Source organism: Haplochromis burtoni, unplaced genomic scaffold (assembly GCF_018398535.1).
Source record: "Haplochromis burtoni strain Fernald_Lab_line unplaced genomic scaffold, NCSU_Asbu1 Contig_265, whole genome shotgun sequence".
NCBI classification, from domain to species: Eukaryota; Metazoa; Chordata; class Actinopteri; order Cichliformes; family Cichlidae; genus Haplochromis; species Haplochromis burtoni.
Genome location: NW_024582626.1, coordinates 226,425 through 248,079, shown reverse-complemented (window position 1 = coordinate 248,079; position 21,655 = coordinate 226,425). Strand labels below are relative to the sequence as shown.

General features: G+C 39.3%; 1 protein-coding gene across 2 annotated transcripts in view; it reads left to right on the top strand.

Moving 5' to 3' along the window:
* Positions 1-3,091: 3,091 nt before the first annotated feature.
* Positions 3,092-21,655, top strand: part of dnah2 (dynein, axonemal, heavy chain 2) — a 60,591-nt gene continuing 42,027 nt past the window's right edge. The window contains exons 1-30 of one of the 2 annotated variants that reach the window (XM_014339044.2): positions 3,092-3,308; positions 3,518-3,591; positions 3,714-3,878; positions 4,060-4,294; positions 5,051-5,161; positions 5,592-5,830; positions 6,054-6,245; positions 7,207-7,364; positions 9,391-9,478; positions 9,957-10,162; positions 10,545-10,674; positions 11,166-11,348; positions 11,469-11,677; positions 12,255-12,401; positions 12,802-12,958; positions 13,140-13,249; positions 13,362-13,491; positions 13,584-13,772; positions 13,892-14,036; positions 14,136-14,328; positions 14,424-14,624; positions 16,217-16,373; positions 16,817-16,991; positions 17,638-17,801; positions 17,894-18,055; positions 18,192-18,295; positions 18,669-18,825; positions 20,053-20,135; positions 20,715-20,895; positions 21,227-21,365. In XM_014339044.2, the coding sequence (XP_014194530.1) occupies positions 3,559-3,591; positions 3,714-3,878; positions 4,060-4,294; positions 5,051-5,161; positions 5,592-5,830; positions 6,054-6,245; positions 7,207-7,364; positions 9,391-9,478; positions 9,957-10,162; positions 10,545-10,674; positions 11,166-11,348; positions 11,469-11,677; positions 12,255-12,401; positions 12,802-12,958; positions 13,140-13,249; positions 13,362-13,491; positions 13,584-13,772; positions 13,892-14,036; positions 14,136-14,328; positions 14,424-14,624; positions 16,217-16,373; positions 16,817-16,991; positions 17,638-17,801; positions 17,894-18,055; positions 18,192-18,295; positions 18,669-18,825; positions 20,053-20,135; positions 20,715-20,895; positions 21,227-21,365 (4,543 nt within the window). In that variant the 5' untranslated portion in view covers positions 3,092-3,308; positions 3,518-3,558. Of the gene's footprint in view, positions 3,355-3,517; positions 3,592-3,713; positions 3,879-4,059; positions 4,295-5,050; positions 5,162-5,591; positions 5,831-6,053; positions 6,246-7,206; positions 7,365-9,390; positions 9,479-9,956; positions 10,163-10,544; positions 10,675-11,165; positions 11,349-11,468; positions 11,678-12,254; positions 12,402-12,801; positions 12,959-13,139; positions 13,250-13,361; positions 13,492-13,583; positions 13,773-13,891; positions 14,037-14,135; positions 14,329-14,423; positions 14,625-16,216; positions 16,374-16,816; positions 16,992-17,637; positions 17,802-17,893; positions 18,056-18,191; positions 18,296-18,668; positions 18,826-20,052; positions 20,136-20,714; positions 20,896-21,226; positions 21,366-21,655 lie in introns of both variants that reach the window. The other variant, XM_014339045.2, reaches the window with a different exon arrangement.

Below are 21,655 nucleotides of genomic sequence, written 5' to 3'. Positions count from 1 at the left end.
GTGTGTGTGTGTGTGTGTGTGTGTGTGTGTGTGTGTGTGTGTGTGTGTGTGTTGACCAAGCAGGGGTTGGTCAGGGGAGTATGCGTTTAAATTCATGGGTCAGATTTTTTCCTGGCTACGCATGTACAAGAAAGCATACATTCAGATGTGTGTTTGTTTGAGTTGCACCTACCTGTGTATACTTTTGAGTCCCTGTTCAGTGGAGCGCACCTCAACCCTCTGCGGCTGAACAAAGCCAGTGTCTGTGAACAAATCGCAGAGTAATAAGCAAAGTAAACCTTCCAAGGCCTGCTCACTTTCCTAAAAAGGCCCTGAGCTCATTGTACTACATGCGCATCGCTCTGCATGTATGTGTGCTGTCTTCACTGAAATATTGAATTGTTATCAAGGTTGCTGCTACCCAGTTGAGCTTCTCTATTAAACTGACCAATTGTAAGCTAGAAAACTCTTTTTTTCCCGTTATCATTTTTAAATTTCTTCATATTTGTGCTGCTCTGCACTCACGCTGTATATTTTCTGGCCTTATCTGATGTAAACAGCCCATCATAGACTCCGTGTCCTATTTATCCTCCCATCCCTCACTTCTCCAGCCCTCCTTGTCCTGGCAGCCTGTCATTAGATCTGAGCTCACAGACTCATGGCTTTAATTGTGGCCTGCCTCTCTGCGTCTCTGGCAATTTTCTAGCTGGGTTCTACACAAGGGTGTAGTGTGTGTGCGTGTTTAGTGTTCATATGACACATCCACTGTAGGTTCGGTCTGTATGGCAGGCATAGGGGCTTTCATCTGCCTAATCCACACGTATGGATTTGTTTCCATCTGTCAGCGACTCCCTACAACCTCAGTGAAGGCTGGACATTTATCCAGGGTTGGGCTGGCAGACATAATTGACCAGGGAAACAGGATCAGCTCTGTTACTGGTCATTTTTTATATATATGAGGCACAGAGGGATGCTTTCATTTGTTAATGGCTCGGGTTTAATATTACCTAGACACACCAGGGTCTGAAATTGTAAATGCATTAAGAATTTGAAGTTTTTTGAGTGGCGCATTTCTATTCTGAGCAAGCCCCGAGTGGAAGTTAAGCAATTATCTGATGGTTAATACTGCAGCTCTTACATGTGTGAAATTTAGTGCATGTTGTAGCAGAAACTAGAAATAGCCCAGTAGTTATATTAAAATGCTGGCAGGCTAACCTGTGATGTCTACTGTTAGATTCTAGCACATAGGTAGGTGCTTGGGGGATTCTGGCCATACCAAAAGTTCTAAGTAAGTTGCAGTTTCACATAAAGGGTAAAGTCAAGGGCAAGGAGAGTATTTACAAGCCTGATTGATTTGAGAACAAAAGTATTCAGCACACAACCAGCTGTGGTGCCCCTGAAGGGTAGCAGTATGAGTCATTTGTCCCCTGTATTGCCCAAAGTAAGTACAAGTTTGTATAACTGAAGAGCATGAGCACATGGTTATTTCCTGGAAGAGGCGGTATTTACCAATGCAGACATGACAAATTCACAAAACTATCTGCATAAAAGATTCATTCATTCATTTCTGGTCTGCACTAATTACATCTCTCCGTGACTTCATAGGCTCATGTTCGGATAGAAATGTGACAAATACCCAGGTTAGCACACGTGCAAACGATTCAGTTAATCAAGTTGAAGTAATTAATTTTATACAAAGAGGTCTTTTTCCCAAACTGAAGGAGGCAGTGACTGAAGGAGAAACTAACCTATTCAAACAAATGAATTCTAATGACGCTTCAGAGACAAGATGTTTGGAGTTGTTCATTCGGGTGAGAGACGAAGAGAAAGCCCAGACTTCCCCACTGGAAAGGACTGAAAGGGAGGAAAATAAAAACAAGAGAAGGGACCCTGAAGAAAGTAAGCTGGGAGGATGAATAATCCTGTAATGAGAGGAGTCTGAGTTCAAGGTTGTATTCAGATTTAAGGATTGTCGCCCTCACAGACCAAACACAGGCTTCCTTGAGGTTTAAAAGCCTCATATCAGACAAAGCTTATTGTGACTGTGCACATACAGTCCATTGTTCAGTGGTGAAAGGTGTATGGGGCACATTCGACAGTATGTAGAATTTAAATGAAGTCGGGCTTATCCCAAATTTGAACTATTGTTCTTTACTGTGGACTTCATTAAGGTCTAATTAATTTTCAAATCTAATAGAGAAAAAATAAGTGTTTAACAATATACAAATACTAAACATTCTGCAGCTAATATGCCTTACATAAAGTGAAGTTATTGTTAGAAATCTTTTTCACTTTTAAATCGTATATAATCTTCTTAATCTCACTATTGCTACAACATCAGTACACCTTCACCCATGTAAATTTTGTCACTTTTTTACTCTCTTATATTACACTACACAAGTTTTTAGTATGAGCAGATCACTTGGACTTTGTTCCTAAAAACAGAAATATTCTGTTAATCCGTGGAAAAGGTTTGTTTATTCATTTACTGGCTCATTCATTCATACTGGTTCATACTGGTTTGTCAATAAATTATGCATTCCAGAAATTTAATAGAATACCTAAGGCGAAACAATAAATAAATAAATCTCATCTTCGGTCATTGAGTAGTTTATCTTTTACTTACTCCATTTATTCTTAAGGAGAAAATACAGTCAAAGTCCAGTATGTACATCTTCCTTCTCTGAACTTTTATTTTACAAAATCATGTTGTTGGTCGGATTTGACGCCATATTTGCCACCAACGAGGTAGAAAAACACATATTAGTGATTATACGAATCAAGGTTTTATTTTATTTAGGCACAGAATTAATATGATTACCAACACCTGTGTGCACGTTTACTATATATAAACAATAAAGCTCTTGAATCTTGAATATATGAAAGCGCCCATATGCACTGGCAATACGCTTCTGATCATACAGGATGTAGAAAAAATTACAAATTTTACAATTACAAAATAAATCTTCCAACAACCCCAGAAAAACGCATTTGTAGTTTTATATACTGTGGGAGGAAAAAAACAAAAACAGTATCGCCAACAATATCGCTCACGTGTCTGCCGCGCTCAGCCCCAGTCCACGTGGGTTCCCCTGGCAACCAAAGGTTTCCAAGGTGACGAGCACACACAGCTACATGGTTCACTGTAAAGGGACAGGAAGGACCAGATAGACGAACATTTGTGTAATTACCGATTTAAGTTCGGTCACAATGACCTCACGGAAATGTTTTGGTGTTTGTTTTTTTTACCGGTTTACAGCTGTCATGTCGGAGGGTTTAAATAGAAAGGTGAAGTAAATATTTTTGCTGCCGAAGACTTCTCTCCAAAGGTAACGACGTCGCTAAAACTTTACCAACTGCCTAAACTAGTATGTGGTAAGCTAGTCTGTAACATTCATGCTACAGTAACGTAATCATAATGGTTTACTAAACTATATACATGTGTGTGTGCGTGTGTGTGTGTGTTTTAAACTTGATGCTTCAATTCACTGCTGCACTGTAGCCTGTGTCGTATATTCGTGTCCTTAATCTTTCACAGCCATAGAGAAATAACAGAAAGCTTGACGGAAAAAAGAAGAAATGGAAGAGGAATACTCTAAGGCTATTCGTCAGGTGACTGTGATTTAGAAATTAAACTTTTTCTTCCACCTTAACGAGTTGTGGCAATTATTAATCAACTTTTCCTCCCCACTCCTCTACACATACTCATTCTTTTCTTCTCACTATCATCTAAGTTGTTCATCGACTGTGTGGCTATTTCTGGTGTAACCGAAGAATCATGGACAGAGGAGAATGAGAAAGCTGTGGATCAGTTCATTGAAGACGCCTCTATCACAACCATGGTAGTCTACCTGGACACCAAGGTTGGACTTCGGGTGGAATACTCGATGCCCTTACTGGTACAACACTCTTTCCTCTCAGCATTGTGCATGGTGATTTATTTCAGTTGATTTTACTGGTCTTGTAATGTTTGAGGGGAAAATATAAAAGTGCCTAATGTTTTGTTTGTTAATTCAGTCGCCCCCTTTGCCTTCTTTTTCTGTCTCTTTCACCACTGCATCTGAATATTTATCTTCATAGGGAGAGGTGGTAGGGCAGTTGTCCTATTTTGTCCGTGTGCCAGAAGCCATAATCACACTAGAAACGTTTGATACAGCCATACAGTTTGGCACAGTGCGGGGCAACCCCATCCAGAGGCTGCTTCAAGACATGACCTGTTTGCACGCCCCCCCAGTTGCCATTAGTGCCTACAGGGAGCAGAGCATCAAGGACAGCTATACCAAACACATGCACTTATATCTCGCCAGCCTTACAGGTGGGTAAATTATTTTTTTTTAAAAGAAACAGGCATTTCACTCTTTCAACACTTAGTCTCACATTATACGGTTTATTTGACTTCTTTCAAGTTATTTAGCTTTGCTTTTCGCACTATGATTTGTCATTGAGACTCTTTAGGGCTCATTAAAGAAGAGTCTACACAGGCAGTTTTGTCAACTTCCTTTGAAGTATTTTTCCTCATCTTACTTAACAGAAGTAGTTCTGCTTCTACAAATATGTCCCCCCCCACCCCCGCTTGTTTATGCTTCCAATCTGCAAATCCTTAATATAGGCAGTGAAAATCACACGTATCTTTTACTTCCGACTTTTTGCTGCTTTCCAGTTTGACTTTAGGCTTACATAGTATAATGTACGTTTGTACCAGTGCCTTGTACTCTTGATGATAAATACGGAAGGCAAGCTTAGCTTTTCTTGGATATGTCTCCCAATATTCCTGCAAAATCATTCAAGCTCAACCCCACTGGCTGGTGAGCATTGTTAAACAGAAGTGATTCAATCAAGCTCCCTTGTGACTGTGAATTGTCTATTTATAGTATGCATACAGTATTTCTTTAAATGGAGGGAAAGGTATTTTATGGGCCTCTGCGTGCAGATTGTGCTGTGTAACAGGACTATAGGTAGGAAGGATGAAAAGAATGGAACTTGTCAGATGACTTCAGTTGATGCCGTGAGTAGTTGATGGTCACATATGAGCATTACACATGTGGTGTAATTTTCTTTTCTTTTTGAACAGATGATGTACATAAGAAGTTTGGGAACACTGTTCTCTACATCCCAATGGAAGGCCTGCAGTGCAGTGCTGAGGAGGCCAGCAAGGACAGGAAGCTGATACAGAGAATGGAAAGTAAGCTAGTGGAGCTATTTGAATGCATCTGCATGCAGCTGACATGGTTGCTTTTGGTTTCCATGTGTCTCTGAAGGGTATGGGTTAAAAGGCTCACACTTACAAATGTCTGTTCTCTGACTTTATACTGAAGACAACATTGAAACTGCACCATGAGCTTTCTGTCTCAGGCTCTCCAGTGATTTTATTTCATTCAAGGTCCATCTTACAAAATTTGCACCTGTTCATGTTTTTGGCTGCTTCTTTCTATTTCCATCATCTATGTTCAGAACTCTGTTGCATTCTCATATCCATGACATTTCTGTAGTCATGCTTAGTAGTTATAGCATAACACCACTAGTTTATGTCTACTTATTGTGTGTCTTTTCTATATTGTTTGTTCCTACCTTAATTTCCTGTGTCCTCCATTCACATGTTCTACATGTTTTAGTTGTAATGATCCACTGGACTGATCAAATCAAGGAGCTACTAAATGCGCAAGACATTGTGAACATGAGAGACAGCTGTGGTCCACTGCAGGAGATATCCTTCTGGAAGACTCGCTCTACCCAGCTGTTGAAGATCAGCCGGCAGCTACAGAAGCCAGGGGTCAAGCACATCCAGAACATCCTCCAGGTTGCAAAGTCTCTGTATGTACAGCGCTTCTGTCAGCTGGCCCATGAAATACAGGTAAATCTGCGCAAAGTCAGCTTATAATAAAGATTTAATCCAAATAATGTCAACATTTTGTTTACAAAACAAATAGCGTCATAAGCACAAAGTGTTGTGCTTCGTATGTTGCAGTCTAGCTGGAAGGCCTCAATATGTGAACGTGAAAGCTTTGGTGAATGTGACTGAAATAATAGTAGTAATCATTCATTTCACCTTGACTTTGTGTGTGTGTTCTGCCCAGGATTGTTCTCTTCAGGCCCAGTCAAATCTGACCTTCTTGTCCATATTGAAGGAGCCTTGCGAAGAGCTTGAGCAGCTTAAACCAAGTCAAATTGCTTCCAAGTTTAAACACATTGTCAGTCTCATTCGAATCATCTGGATCAACTCCCCCCACTACAATACCAGTGAGAGGATCGTCAACTTCTTCCGCCAGGTACCTGAAATGTTAAATTCTCGCTAGATTTCAACATTAGACTTAAACCAGTGTCCTTTTCATGATACAGTTCATTTTATGGATTTTATTTTGACAGGTCAGTGCTCATTAACATAACACTAATTTTTATCTATTATCTCTGGCTTGTACTGTGTAATATCCTAAATATCAAAATGAAAAACAGTGTTTATATAAAAGCTCTGGTACTTTCATTGTAGATTTGGTGGATTGTATCTAACTTGTCATACACTATATATCAAATGTGGAGTGCTCATACTGGTTGTTTTTCATCATAGCTACAATAGAAGCTATATAAACTATATCAGCTTTATTTAAATAAACCTAAAACTGTAGTCCATCCGCGGGCCAAGAGAATCACTTGAAAGGCAGCTGACTGTGTTATACATTGTTCTGTTATTTGCTTATCACATATTTTCATTTTGTGATAAAATGTTTTTCTAGGAGCACCTTTTTAAGCTGTATTATTTTCTGTTGTTGTGCCTTCTTTTTCTCACATGCTGGTGCTCATCATCATCACCATCATCATCATCAGAGAGACCATGAGCACCCGTTTTGAATATGTAGACATCAGAGTTCTGATATCTAGCAAGTCAATGGACCAAATAAAATATCTGATCATTTTCATTGCACAACTTATTTTTACATTTAAAATGACAGCTCCACAAGCAGAGGGATAAATTATAATAATTATAAAATTATGATGTTTTGGGTTAGCATGCTTGCATTACTTTTTTTTTTTTTTGCTCAGATTCACTTTGTCTGGTTAATATAATTCATATAATTTGTAAATCTTGAAGGCTGCAGGGTAATGACCTGTGACTGGGGTAATTTAACAAGTAGCAGACGGGCGATGCTTTCTTTGTTCTCCTTATAATAAGTTAATAAGAGCAAGAAAAAGCTCAGCTGCCAAATACTTAAAATATATGTCCCTGTGTTGCAGATGACTAATGAGATCATCCGTCTGTGCTCTCAAAGGATCTGTCTGGACAGGATTTTTGAAGGCTACGTGTTATCTAGCAAACAAATCCTCAGCGACTGCATGCAGTGTTGCCTGATCTGGAAGGAAGTTTACCTCCGTGCCTCAAAAATTCATCACAAGTAGGAGAAATTTTACATGCATAGAAATACAAAACAGAGTTTTCTTGATTGTTTTAAATTCCTAAATATGTTGTATATAGTTAGTCTGAACTTGAACCTAAATTCATATTTAGGTTCATATTTACTTAAATAAGTTCAGCCATGTTGGTTACAGTGATCATCACCTCAGATCTTCTTGTATTTTGTTCTCAACCTTGAAATAAAAGCTGAATTCCAAAAAGCTGGAGGAACATTTTGTAGCTAATTAGGTTAACGGATAACAGTCAGTCAGTAAAGTGATTGAGTATCTTAGAGAGGCAGTTTGGTGGTCAGAGGTTCATTCATTCATTCATTCATTTATTTGTTCGTTTTCAGGCACAACAAATACCTATATTGAACATAAAATACACAAAGAACAAAAAAAATTATCAAATCTGAAACAGTTTCAGAATAATGTTTCTCCAGGTCAAACTGCAAAGACTTGGAATATCTTGCCAACTACATAATATAATCAAAAGATTCAGAGGATGTGGAAAAAAACCTCTGTGCACAAAGGACAAGGCTAAAAATCAATATTAAGCCTGTGTCTTTGGGCACTTGGGGATCTGCATTAAAGAAAACAAACAAACAAAAAAACAGCAACATGCATGTTTCTGTCATGAAAATCACTACATAGAATCAGGAATGCTTCCAGAAATGACTGTATGTAAACACAGTTAACCGTGCCATCCACAAGTGCAGATTAAAGCTCTACCGTGCAAAGAAGAAGCCACATGTGAACATGATGCAGAAATGCCATCTTCTCTGGGCCAAAGCTCATTTAAGATGGACTGAGGCAAAGTGGAAAACTGTTCTGTGGTCAGACGAATCCAAATTTAAAATTCTTTTTGGAAAGACACCACATCCCCTGCGCTAAAGAGGAGAGAGGTATCAGCTGGTTATCAGTGCTCAGTTCAAAAGCCTGATGGTGCGTGGTGCCTATGGAATTGGTAGCTTGCACATCTGGAAAGGCACCATCAGTGCTGAAAGGAATACACAAGTTTTAGAGCAGCATACATGCTCCCATCCAGATGGTGTCTTTGTCAGGGAAGGCCTCGCATATTTCAGTAAGACAAACCACATCCTGCATCTATTACAACATCGTGGCTTCGCAGTAGAAGTTCAGACCTTTCACCAACCAAAACGTTTGGCGCATCTTGAAAGAAAAATATGACAAAGAAGAACAAAGAAGATGTAGAGCAGCTAGAATCCTCTATCGGACATGAATGTCCAGCAGCTGTTCTCCTCAGTTCACAGATGCTTACAGACTGTTGTTAAAAGAAGAGGGGAGCTACACAGTGGCAAACATGACCCCGTCTGAACTTTTTAGACACGTGTTGCTATCAAATTCAAAATGAATGTTGTTCTTTAAATGAAACACATTCTCAGTTTAAACATCTGTTATTCTGTTCTATTGTGATTAAAATGTAGATTTTTGAGATGTACAAGTCCTTGAATACTGTTTTATTTACAGTTTACACAGTTTCCAGACTTTTCCCATGAGTCCGTGAGTCGTTTGGTACCGAGCCGCAAGAGTTGAGGCTCAGGTGTGAAGTTTATGGTTTTCAGGGTTGTTATCGTTTTTTAGCACTATTTTTTTAATGTTTTTATCATTTACTCAGATTCCCTGGTTATTTTCCTGTGTGTTATGAATAAATCTTCTTTTTTTTTGGTACCAGTACTGGTTTTATGTTGTTGTATTTATCCACGACACCTTAAAGGCCGGTCCGTGGTGCAAAAAATGTTGGGGACCACTGATATATACAATGTCCTTTTTCTTTTTAAAGATTTCACAATTGATAAACTTCACTCGTCCTATTTATAACCTCTAAAGATATATTATAAAATGAAAAACCATTTCATTTAATGTTGCCCACCAACCTCCAGTCATCCAAGCCCATTTTCTGCCTTTTCTTCTGTTGCTCTTTGCTCTCTTTGCTCTCTTTGCTCTCTTTGCTCCGTTGTTCTAGCCTTTTCCTTTATCTTTATCCTTTTTCATTCACATCAGGTATTCCCGAAAAGGCTGGGTCCTGGACAAAACAACGTTTATCGTGGTGATTGAGTCGTATGTTCAGAGGCTCAGAGACCTAATTGAGGTAAATATTTTCTCTCGGTAGCACAGAACAAGTAACACTGCATACTGAATCACAATTATCAGGTTAACCATCATGAGCAAAGGAACAATACTAAAAAGACATGTTTCAAAAAAAGAAAGGAAAAAATGGCACCCACCTTGTGCTGTCCTACTCTTTCAGTAGCTCTTCTGTAGACAGAACTCTTCTATAAAAGCAGCTTGGGCTCCTGTAAAATGGAGACTAATGACAAAACACCCAGAACAAAAACTGAAAAGAAATTTTGTTTCTATTTAAATACAATTTCTTAAACAGTATACAAAGTATAGTGACAGTTTGCTCATTTGTGTGAGTAAGGTGGCCTTTATTGTTGACAACTTTATAGATAGTCTTATGAGTCAGCAGGTGATCACCTCCAATATAATTTCAGAAAATCCCTTGTGTGGGATAGATATATATGTTGTTTGATATGAGTTTATTAGCTTCTCTTGTCTGCTCTCAGATATGTGACTGCCAGCATCAGTTTGCCCGCTGGGAGGATGGTCAGCAGAGGGCTCTGCCATGCTTAGGTGGTTGCAAGGGACCAGGGTTTACTGGCACCCTCCTGAAGAATGAAAGCGACTTCCATCGCAGCCTGGAAAAACTACGCTCTGTTGACAAGGGCATACTTGATGTCAAGGATACCACATGGTGCAATGAATTCAACAGGTTAAGCTTTGTTTGTTTTAAAATAATCAAATGAATATGGAATATAATAGTTTGAAAGGGTTTTTTCATGTTTATAAAATATAATTGTTGTTTGTGGGGAGCCACGGGCAGTTAAATAAAGGGAGCACCAGAACCTATGCAACCCAAATGAGTGGTTTGGCAGAAGGTGAACAAATATAAAAGCTATTTTTCTGATCTTACCTCTGGATGCTCATTATGTTAATACATCCCTACACGATTTTAACTTCTCCTCTACATTAATGCGTCTCTGCGGATATCAGTGTTAGTATGCGTGTCTACACTTCTGTTAGCATGCTTTTGCTAAATTCATTAAATATTTTGGCTTGTAGACATGTTTTGGTGTGTGTATGCATGTGTACAGGTTTTGTGCGTTTGTAAAAGATCTGGAGATGAAGATTCAGGGCCTGATTGGTTCAGTGTTTACGACAGGGAACACAGTTGAGGAAGGAATTCGGCTCCTTGACGTCTTTACGCCTTTGTTCGCTCGCAAGGTACGCTTTCACAAAGACATTCACAGAAACAGTTACACAAGTTTTACCATTGGCTAAATTTGTATTAAACAATGTAACACATTTTCATTTGTTTTTAATTAAATGTTACAGGTTAATATCTGGTCCTGCGTTGCTAATTCTAATAAATCAACCCAGTATCATGGCAAAACCCTGCTGTGACTGCAACTTCTGCACATGTGTCCAAAGACACGATGGAGCAGCGTATTACACACTTTGCCATGATAACGGGGTGAATAAATTGCTGTGCTCAAGTTTGTGTGTTTGTTAGAGTAAAAGCAGTTGCACACATGGGTGAATAGTTTGCTTTTGTTGTACTAGAGACCTTCAGATTTGTTCCAATTACAGATTTCATTCAGTGCAATGATCGATTAAATGCTATTTTTCTGTTTTCATTACAGCTAAACTTTTCTCTTTGCCATATTTTTTTCTGTTACCATCATAACATGTATCTTTGAATTCTTCCATCACAGTCCATTAAGCGCACTGTAGAAGAGAAGCTGGAGGAAACCTTCAATATCTTTTACAAAGAGCTTAAAATCGGAAACAAAGAGCTGAACCAGACCTCAATGTTTTACCCTGATCATATGCCCCGGAAAGCAGGCCAGGTCTACTGGGTGACGGCCCAAAGACATCAGTTAGAGAGATTCATGGAGGTGAGGCGTTTAGACAACAAGAAAGACCTTTGATTTTTAGTACAGAATTATTGCTTTCTGCAATCACTAACCAACCTTACTTCCATCTCCTCTACTCTGTTTGCTCTCCTTTGCCTCCAGGTGCTTCAGAAGGCCCACTTAATACTGGATTCTCAGACCTGCAAGGAGTTACTTACCACCTGTGGTCAAACTATGCAAATTCTGGATGAGATTGTGAGGAAGAACTTCAGTGAATGGACTCAGAAGTTGGATGTGCAGTATCTCAAACGCCTGGAGCAGCCACTCATGGTGCGCTGCAAGGACAAGAAGCTGGACATCAACTTTGACAAGTGGGTCAAACAACACGAGCACACATGACTTAAACACAAGAGGTACAAAGCTTACATGCTAAACTCTGTGTAATAAACCGAGATGCACTATAACTGATGGTAAATACACTTTACTGTTAGGTGAATACACAAATGTGCTCTTACACAATAGATTCATGCAAAGACCAAACATTTGGGCATGAATACAAACACACAAATGTGTACATGTACAGTTTTTATATAAATGTGTGCAAACAGATTCATGACTATGAAGTTAAACTGTATGAGTTATGAATATTATATCATGTGCAGCCTATTGGGCACCCCTCTAAACAAGTATTTACAACAGCTTTGGTAGCCAGCTAAAAGTAGGCCCTGGTGGAATTTCAGGGATGCTTTTGCTCAGCCTTGTACTGCAGAAGTTATACTTGAAATGTTTCCAACAAGATAGCTGTTTACTGGAGGCAGTGTATTTAATGTTTTAGCTTAAAACAGTCATTAAAGTGTATAATTTCCCAGGGGTCTCCAGAGATTTACGTACAACTTTACATTTTAATGTACTTACTCTGTATTGTTATTTTGTATCTTTTTTGTCTAGCGACCTGTTGAATCTGTTCTCTGAGATCCAGTGCTGGGATCGACTAAAGTTTGAGATCCCCCAGAGTGTATCTGACATTTACCAGGACAGAGATGACCTCAGAGGCCTGAGGCAGCAAGTACTGCTGCTGGTCCGCGAGTATAACAGGTCTGACTTGGAACACTCGCTTGCAGCATTACACAGCATCACCATTCATCTGGAGAGCTTGACCAGTTTTTGTGTTGTGAACACGTCTTGTGAATTAACATCCTTGTAATTGTGAGCACTATAAGAAGATTATTAATCAGTGAGCTAAAGAAAATCACTTAAATTAAAGGTCCTGTGTGCTTACACTTTTATACAAAATGAAACGCGTGACACCAATACTGATCAACACTTGTAAGACTTTAAAATGGATTCATAATTTCGCACATTTACACACCTACAAGCACAGAGAAAGATGTACATGCTGTATTTGATAATCTTGCCTGTTCAGATATTATTCAGTCAGTAAAAGAACATATTTACCTAATGCCCTTCTGATCTGTGGGTCCCGTCTGTGTGGCAGGATCACAGAAATGCTCTCTCCTGAGGAGTTGGGTCTTTTTCGGGAGAGAATACGCTTCATTGATAAGAAGATCCAGCCGGGTCTGACCAAACTCCTGTGGTTGTCTAAAGGAGCTTCTAACATCTTCATCCGTGACTGTCTCCTGCATGTTGACAAGGTTGTACTTACAGATATTTTTCTTTTGAGCCTCAGACTGGTGACAACAGTAACTAAACTAGCAACAATCACATTTTCCTTAACTGTAGCGTATTTTTTTGAACCTGTAATAAACCTCTGTGGATGAGTCTTACTTAGCAGCTTCACTTGTCTTCTTCCCTCTACACTCCTCTTATTTTCAGCTCCATGTGATAATTGATAATTACAAAGTGTCCAGTCAGTCCATCTTCAAACACTGTCATCAGATTAGTGAAGCACTTCTGGTTAAACTGGATGGAAAAACTGTGTATAGGTAAGAACTGATTTAACAACTCATTTTCATTACATTACAAGTCTGTCTAATAAATACATAAAATAAATTCAATGTAAAGTATTATTTATTTAATTCAATTATTTTCATTTAGGAATCTGGAGTTTGAGGATGACCAGAAGGCTCACCTGCAGAACATTCTCCAAATACTTCGCTCAGCACACCAGGATATTGTCAATATCATGACCCGGATCTATGACATCTTGGCAGATGATGGACCTGAGGTATGTCCTCTGTTCATCTGCCATAATAATAATAATAATATTAGTTTCTATTGCAGTATTTTGTATGTTAAAATTGTGAAATGGTTTTTAAGGTCCAGGAGCACTGGGTGAACTACATAGAGAGGGTGGATCATATGATAGAAGAAGCTTTCAACAGTAACATCAAAAACTCCTTGAAGAAGCTATCCAGAGCGATCAACGGTGACAGCAAGACTACACCCAGCCCCCTGTTTAAAGTCCTCGTTACCCTCCACAGTGCAGCTCCACAAATGGCTCCAAAGGTACTAGATACCTGTTTTAATCCGGTTCAGTCATTGATATTGATTTGTTGACATTGTGAAGGAACATGTCCATATATGTTAACAGTTTAAAACATGAGTATGTGGGTCTCTTTTAACAGGTAGCGTTTTCCCCAACTCTCAGAAAGCTTGCTCAGGTTGTGAATGTTATGCCTCAGCTCATCAGTCTCATCTCAGAATTTAAACGACTCCAAGAACTTCTCTCCAACCAAGAGTCCCAGAAGGATCCCATACACATCATTATAGGTTAGAACATTTTTTTAAAACATAAAAATACAGTATAAACATACATGTCACCATGTCTGTAATTCTATCCTTTAACTCTGATGCTGTTTGATCCACCAGGGCAAGATGAGGGGATAAAAAAGATTCAGGCTGCAATTGCCTCAGGGATGACAGCCAATGCCAGCCAATTGCAATCTCATTTAAAAAACTGGGACAAATACAGGGACATCTGGGAGATGAATAAGGATTCCATTATACAACGCTACCAGAGACTTAACCTACCGCTGTCTTCTTTTGATGCAGATATACAAAGGTACTGTGAAATATAATCTAAATATTTAACGGCGTTCTCTTGAGTCGTCCACAAAGTTTTTTTTCTGCAATATTTTATCACGTCTTGACTTCCAGGTACTCAGAGAAGGCCAGCAGTGTTCAACAAGAAGAGACGGTGCTTAACATCCAGTTTGTCATGCTGGACTGTTCACCGCTCAAGTCTTCCTTGGTGCAGCATTGTAATGAGTGGCAAACCAAGTTCACTCAGCTTCTCAGTGACATGGCCAGCATGCGCCTAAAAGAACTTCATGCCTCCCTGGAAGACAGTGCCAGCAGGTGGGAAATCAGTGAAATAACCTTATCGTACAGGGGTTTATGTCGCTGACTCTGGGACCTAGTAGATGCTTTCTTGTGAATATAATTAATCAAGAGTTAATGTTTGAGGACTCATTTCCTAGAAATTCCGTATGTTTTAAGGTCAATATTTAATGTTGTTTGAAGTAAAGAAGTCTTATAAAAGTTTACCAAAACTATCATTCTACTGAGAAAAAGACATCAGTTATATAAGTGTTATCAAAGAGGAGTTTGTGTGAGCTGTGCGCTATCCAGTACATGCTTTGATCATGAATTACGAATTGAATGTCAGCGCTTGTTTGCCTGAAGCCCATAACAGCAACATCTACAGGTCAGCCCACACAGACTGCTTTGCCCACACACACTTGCAATCTTGTGCACTTTTAGCTGAAAAATGTAATTGTATGCTACACTTAACCGGCATTTGATACAATCTTTTCCAAACTTAGCTTCGGAGCAGTCGGCAGCGCTAAGTGTATTTAATTAAGCAGAGACCTTGTGAAAGAATTGAAAATAATTTATCGAAGCACAGAGGTTGGGAAGTAACATGCAATTACAATCACATAACAAGCAGTTATTTTAGATGTTTGGATGCTGGGTAAAATATAAATAGAGCAAAATACAATGATTTTATTCACATTAAAACACAGAAAACAAGTTAATGTTTAAACTGAAAAAATATTCGCTTGTTTATAATTTAATGGCAGTAACACATCTGGGACACAGACTGTGTTGTAGCCCATCTTCTGTGAATAACAATCCATTTACAGCTGTAAACTAAGTAGACCAGCTGCTGGACTTTATGTTTTTCGTTTGATGATGCATCAAATGTTTTCAATTGGTGAAAGGTCTGGACTGCAGATAGGCCACTTCTGAACCCAGGCTCTTCTACTGTGAAGACATGCAGTTGTATTAGATGCAGTATACTGCTTAACATTGCTTTGCTGAAATAACCACTAGATGCATTTTTCTTTTGCCCATGTTCATTTCTGAGAAACTGTCTGTCTAAGATGCTCATTTTACACCCAGTAATGTCAGTGAGCTGCTGCCAATGAATCTAATTAGTTGCAAGATGTTCCTTTTGTTGCCTTATCCCATCTCAGTTTAAACATTTTATATGTTTTATCTGTTTTTAATGTATTAATGAGTATACAGTGTGGGTTTATGATAGCACAACATACACAACGTTCATGTTAGTGGGGTTACAGTTATGCAAATCACCACATATGTCATTAATTTATTCTTAATAGGCTACCAAACTGTAGCCTAACGAGACTTTTAGTGGGATTATAGTCTGTTGTATTTGGGTTTTCAGGAGTGACATGACATTTCATCTGTCTCTTCTGTCCTCTGAACACTTGCAGTCTTAGTGGGCACTTAATTGACTGTTGACTTTTTACAAATCCTGCAAGTGTGACTATATCGTGCATATTAGGGCATGTTTTAGGGTACAGAACATGAAGATGAAGGAACGATCCAGTTAACATTGCCGAAATGAATGTTAATGAATGAATATAATAAAAAGCAAATCTGACTTTGTGTTGTATTTGTTTGTATGTGCTATGTGTGCTTAGGCTGAAAAAATCTCCCCAGACACTGACGGAGCTCAGTGAGAGCCAAAAGCTCTTGGAGACTCTCCAGAGCAATTTGGCCAAGACCGAAGCTCAGATTCCTGTCATCCATGAACAGTTTGCTATCCTCGGCAAATATGAAGTCCCAGTGGAACAAGATGTAGGTGCCTTGTTCATCCCTAAACAAACTGAAAAAGCACACATTTTTGTGTATGTATTATATACAACCACATTGGATTTTCACATTGTCTTTGTATCTCTGTAAAGTCTATCCAGTTATCTCTCTCAGTGAATGCAAGAGTACTGCTGGTGTTGCTTATGAGCGACATGCCAAATTAAATGTCTTTCATATTGTTTTGATATCGACAGTAACTGTGCAGTTACACAGAGGGTGAAGTTTATCATTCATTGGCCTCAGATAGTATCAAAATATAGTTTACCAATCAAAACATATCTTTTCTAATCAAGGCCAAATTTATTTTGTATACCTTGAAGGTTTCTGAGTGTCTGCACACATATGCACACTGTTGGAACATGTCATGAAGAAATGCATTCCCTCTAATCATGATTCAGTTCTGCTGACTGTGTTCGGTTTCTCTGCAGGTGCAGGAAATGCGTGATGTGCTGAATGAGGAGTGGGTGTGGTTCCAGCAGGTGTTGATCGACAGTGACATCATGCTGCAGAAACAAAAGGAAAAGTTTAAGAGCAGCCTCCTCCTCTCGTACGAGGAGTTGAAGAAGACGGTTGAGGCCACTGTGGAGGAGTTCAGTGCCAAAGGTCACAGTCCCTCTCTCTATCTCTCTCCCTCATTTGCTCTTTCATATATTCAGATACTTTGTTTTCAAGTTTGTCATGATTTTGTGACTGCGCACCTTTCACTTGTTCTGTTTCTTTTTTTCTCATTAACGATCTAAATTAAGCCTCTTTTGGAACAATACCCAGTTTCTAATCTTTTCTTGACCCTGTATCTCTGCTTTGTTACTCATAATACTTCATCTTTATAATGCCCCTCACCTTTTCCACCTCTTCTGCCTTTTCCTGCTGCTTTTATGTCCAATATTATCTTTTTTTCCTATTTAGAAGGTTTTACTTTTGTTTCACGTCCTATTTTCATTACTTCCAATCAAAGTCTTTGTATGTTCAGTGGTTGGTGAATAGACTAATAGACCAATATTAAATCCTTTGTAAGCGCTGTAAAAAAATCTATAAAGTGATAAAAGAAATGTTTCCACAGTTAGATAATATAAACAGAAATATTACATAAGACATACTACTGAGGACAACTTGGTAAAAACAGTATGACTTAATCTTTGCTCTTATTTTTTCAAAGCTTAGGTCAGTCTTAGTGTGTTTGGACAATGTTTGTTTCTTCATGTATTTTTTCCAGTGCTAAACATACCTCACTACGTTTTTGCATATCCAGGTCCATTTAACAGTGCACTGAGCACTGACTTGGCCTTAAAACAAATAGCAGAGCATCGTAGTCAACTGGAGACTCTGAAACAGGAAGAAAGCACCATCCTCGATGGGCTGAGATTCTTCAAAATAGAACAAGCCCCCTCCAAAAGCATACGGACTCTGGAGAAGGTGTGGACCAGCACTAGGCTCAGAATCTTAACGTAGCATTTGTGCAACACAGTAACATTTGATGACAATAAATTGTGCTATGTGGTTTGTAGGACTTGGACCAACTGCAGCAGGTCTGGGATATCACAGAGGAATGGAACGGCAACTGGAAAATCTGGAAGGCTGGCCAGTTTGGTACACTGCAGACAGAAAGCATGGAGACTGCCGCACAGGACATGTTTAAAAAACTCCATAAACTCCAGAGAGATCTGAAGGTCAGTACTTCATTGAAGACAGTCTAGTGACTGCTAAATTTACAAAATTTGTTGCCAAATCACAAAATGCAGTACCTAACAATACTTGACATTTTCATCACACAGCTGTGAGGATGTGATCTCTGTCTGCTTGCAGGATAAACAGTGGGATATTGTAGATTTCTCCAAGAACAAGATTGACCAGTTTAGGCAGGTCATCCCGCTCATTGCTGATCTGAGGAACCCAGCCATAAGAGACAGGTACTGACTGAAAACAGGCTCTCTGTTGTCATTTCAGTATATGTTGGATGTGTTAAAATGCATGAAGCATCTGTGTGCCTAATGGAGTTGGTTTACAACTACAAATGAGCATCATTAAAAGATTAGAGAATTAAGACTGTGAGCAGTTTATTGCTTGTAGCTAAGTTGCTAGTGTCTCAAATCAAGAACTGCCACAAAGTGTTAGCTGACACTCCCCCTCTTTTACACTTTCTTTCTTTCTCTTCTTACAAACAGAAGATTTTCATGAGTGCTTTTGAAATAAAGACCTGTGTGTTCTTGCAATTGGCCTTGCATACTTCTTCATCTGAGAAAAGTGGGACAAGAATAACTTAACTTAAAATGCGTCTTTCAGGCACTGGAAGCAGATCTCTGAGGAGCTGCAGTATTCTTTTGACCCAACCAGTGTTGAATTCACCCTGGAAAAGATCATATCTCTCGGCTTCAACATGTATGCTGGAAAAATCTGCGAGATCTCTGGAGCCGCCACCAAGGAACTCTCCATAGAACAGGTGTTTTTTATAAATATAGACAGGTGCTCAGTGGGAACTTTTGTAGCACTGTGAGTGAAAGCGAGCCTGAAGGGAGCAATTGTTTGATGTGGTTTAGTCAGTATTATCCTGTCAGAATCTGAAATTTAAATTCTCCATTAGGTTTCAGAAAGTGTTTCCTTCCAGGGGTTTTAAGAAGGAAATGTACTTTTTGTATTACTGATAAAATCTTTTCCCTTAATAGACATACAACACCAGAAAATTCAGAGTAAAATGAAGAAAAACTTAAGTCCAAAAAGTATCTGCCAAAAGAGATCTATGTGTGGGTCACACAATTCATCCAGCCATCCATTTTCTAGGTTATGGAGCCAGCACTCTAAGCCAAGACCTCCCTCTCGTCAGCCTCCTCCTTCGGCTCATTCGGGTGGGAGATTATATCTCCAGGCCTTCCGAAGTCAGCCTAGAGATTTAATCGCTCTAGCGAATGCGATGCCCAAACCACCTCAGTCGGTTATAGTAGCAGTAACAGAGTCTCAGATTATAGCTGCGACTCTGTTACTGCTACTATAACCGACTGAGGTTCCCAAATAGAAGAACTACTCACTTTATTGACAAGGGAGATCTCAGCCACCCTCTGGAGGAAGCTCATTTCTGCTGCTTGTATTTCCAACCTCGTTCTTTAATCCCTACCCAGAGCTCGTGGCTATGGGTGAGGGCAGGAACATAGATCGAACACACTCTTTCACACTCTTCACTACAACAGACTGCTACAGCATCCGCATTACAGCAACAACAGTACCAATCTATCACTTTCCCCTCTCCACTCTCCAATCACTTATTCATAATACCCTGAGATACTCCTCCACTCAGGGCAGCACCTTGTCCCTGACCTGGCCTGGGCACTCCACTGTATCCCAGCTGAAACCAGCTCGCCCTCGGAGGTGCTAATTCTTATTCCTGCCACCTCAGACCCAGTGATAGGAAAAAGAATCTCTTGTAAGAGGTCACAAAAGAGCGATTGGAAAAGAAATTTTGTCATTATGCAAATGTAAAAGTTCTCCATCCCCAGTGAATTCATACACTAAAACTCAAAGCTAAGGTGAATTGTGCTCTGTTATTAATCGGGTCATATGACTGTCTCATCAATCAAGTTGGGTCAATATGAAAAGAGTGGAAATATTTCCTCATTATTTTGCTAGGTCAGTGTGGTTTTTCTCTTAACAGTGCTTTTTATGTGTGACATTGAAGGGTCTGAAGGGTATCACCAAGACGTGGAAGGAAATGACCCTGGACATAGCACCTTACAAAGACGAAGGCCACTATCGACTGAGGTGAGAAAGTGAGCCTTGAAGGCACGGTTTAGAGAAGAAAAGAAAAAGACGTTTTCCATCAAACCTCAGTATTCATCATACCTTTATGTATTTGCATCACCGTCAGTTCAGTACAGCTCAGCACTGTCATGAGGTTAGGTTTTCATACTCTACACGCCTGTGTTACGTCTCTATATACTATAGAGCGTATATCCAATGGATCTGAGAGTAATGCGATTGTTTATGAAGTTAGAATGAGCAGATGTGTCAGCGGGAACGTTTAAGCCATCCGCTGCATACAAACTGAGTCAGACCTCAGATCCAGTTTAATCAGCAGGCCTGAGCCATTGCTGCTGATTTTACAGTGCCGCTGATCCACACTGAACATGATGAAAGCAGGCAGAGGGGAAGATACACAATGACACTGTAATTCAGCAGACTCTGTGCTCGGTTAATGCAGAACAGGGCACCACAGCTGTGCAACAGTTTCACTGAAACATTGTTGCTGCGTGTAAACTAACAGAGTGAAGTAATATTAGTCTTACAATCCAATTTTAAGCAGTCGTCAGTGGTCATGTTTACCCTCCTCTTGTCTCCCAGGAGCACAGAAGAGGTTTTCCAGGCACTGGAGGACAACCAAGTTATTTTGTCCACAATGAAGGCATCTCGGTTTGTCAAAGCCTTTGAACAGGAGGTGGACCGCTGGGAGCGTCAGCTCTCCCATGTGCTGGAAGTCACTGAGATGATCCTTAATGTGCAACGGCACTGGATTTATTTGGAGGTACAAGCAACCCAGGCAGAGTACTTCTAAAATATATTTGGTTATTTTATTGTGTTTGAATACTAGTTATTTGATTTATACATGTATTATTTTTATGAATTATTTTGCGCATGCAATGGATGGAAGTTTCTTGTATTGATAACAATTTAGTTGCATGTTGTCATTCCTTTTCAGTCTTTATCCATCGCTGTCTTGTTTTGTTTTCTCATTTCAGTTTTCTTGCTGCTCCCTTTGAGCATTTCATTTTCTTTTCTTTTTCAGGATAGAATTGAGCTTTGTCTGTTCCTTAGTGTCTGTAACTATATATTTAAATGCTCTTTTATTCCCCCAGAACATTTTCCAAGGAAAGGACATCCGGGAGCAGTTGCCTCATGAGTGCAAAGAATTTGAAGACATAAGTTCTAGTTGGAAAACCATTATGGGTTGTCTCCACAAGGATAAAAATGCCTTGCAGGGAACACACAAGCCTGGTATGACATGTTACTTTAAAGAATGTGCTCTTATTAAAACTGTAGCACACAGTGTCTTCAGGCCCTAAAAATCCCTTAACAACTCTATAAGAATATTTCATGAGTTCAGAGCCCAAATGTAAGTTTGAAACTTTTCTGATGATATTAAAAACTATTTAACATAATATGTAACATCTAAAATATCAGTATAGAAGAGGTTAGCTAAACAAGGATTTGGACTGAGCAAAAATAATTCCAAGTCATCTAATTTGTAAAATAAAAATGTGTTTTAAGTCTATGATCAACGTCTG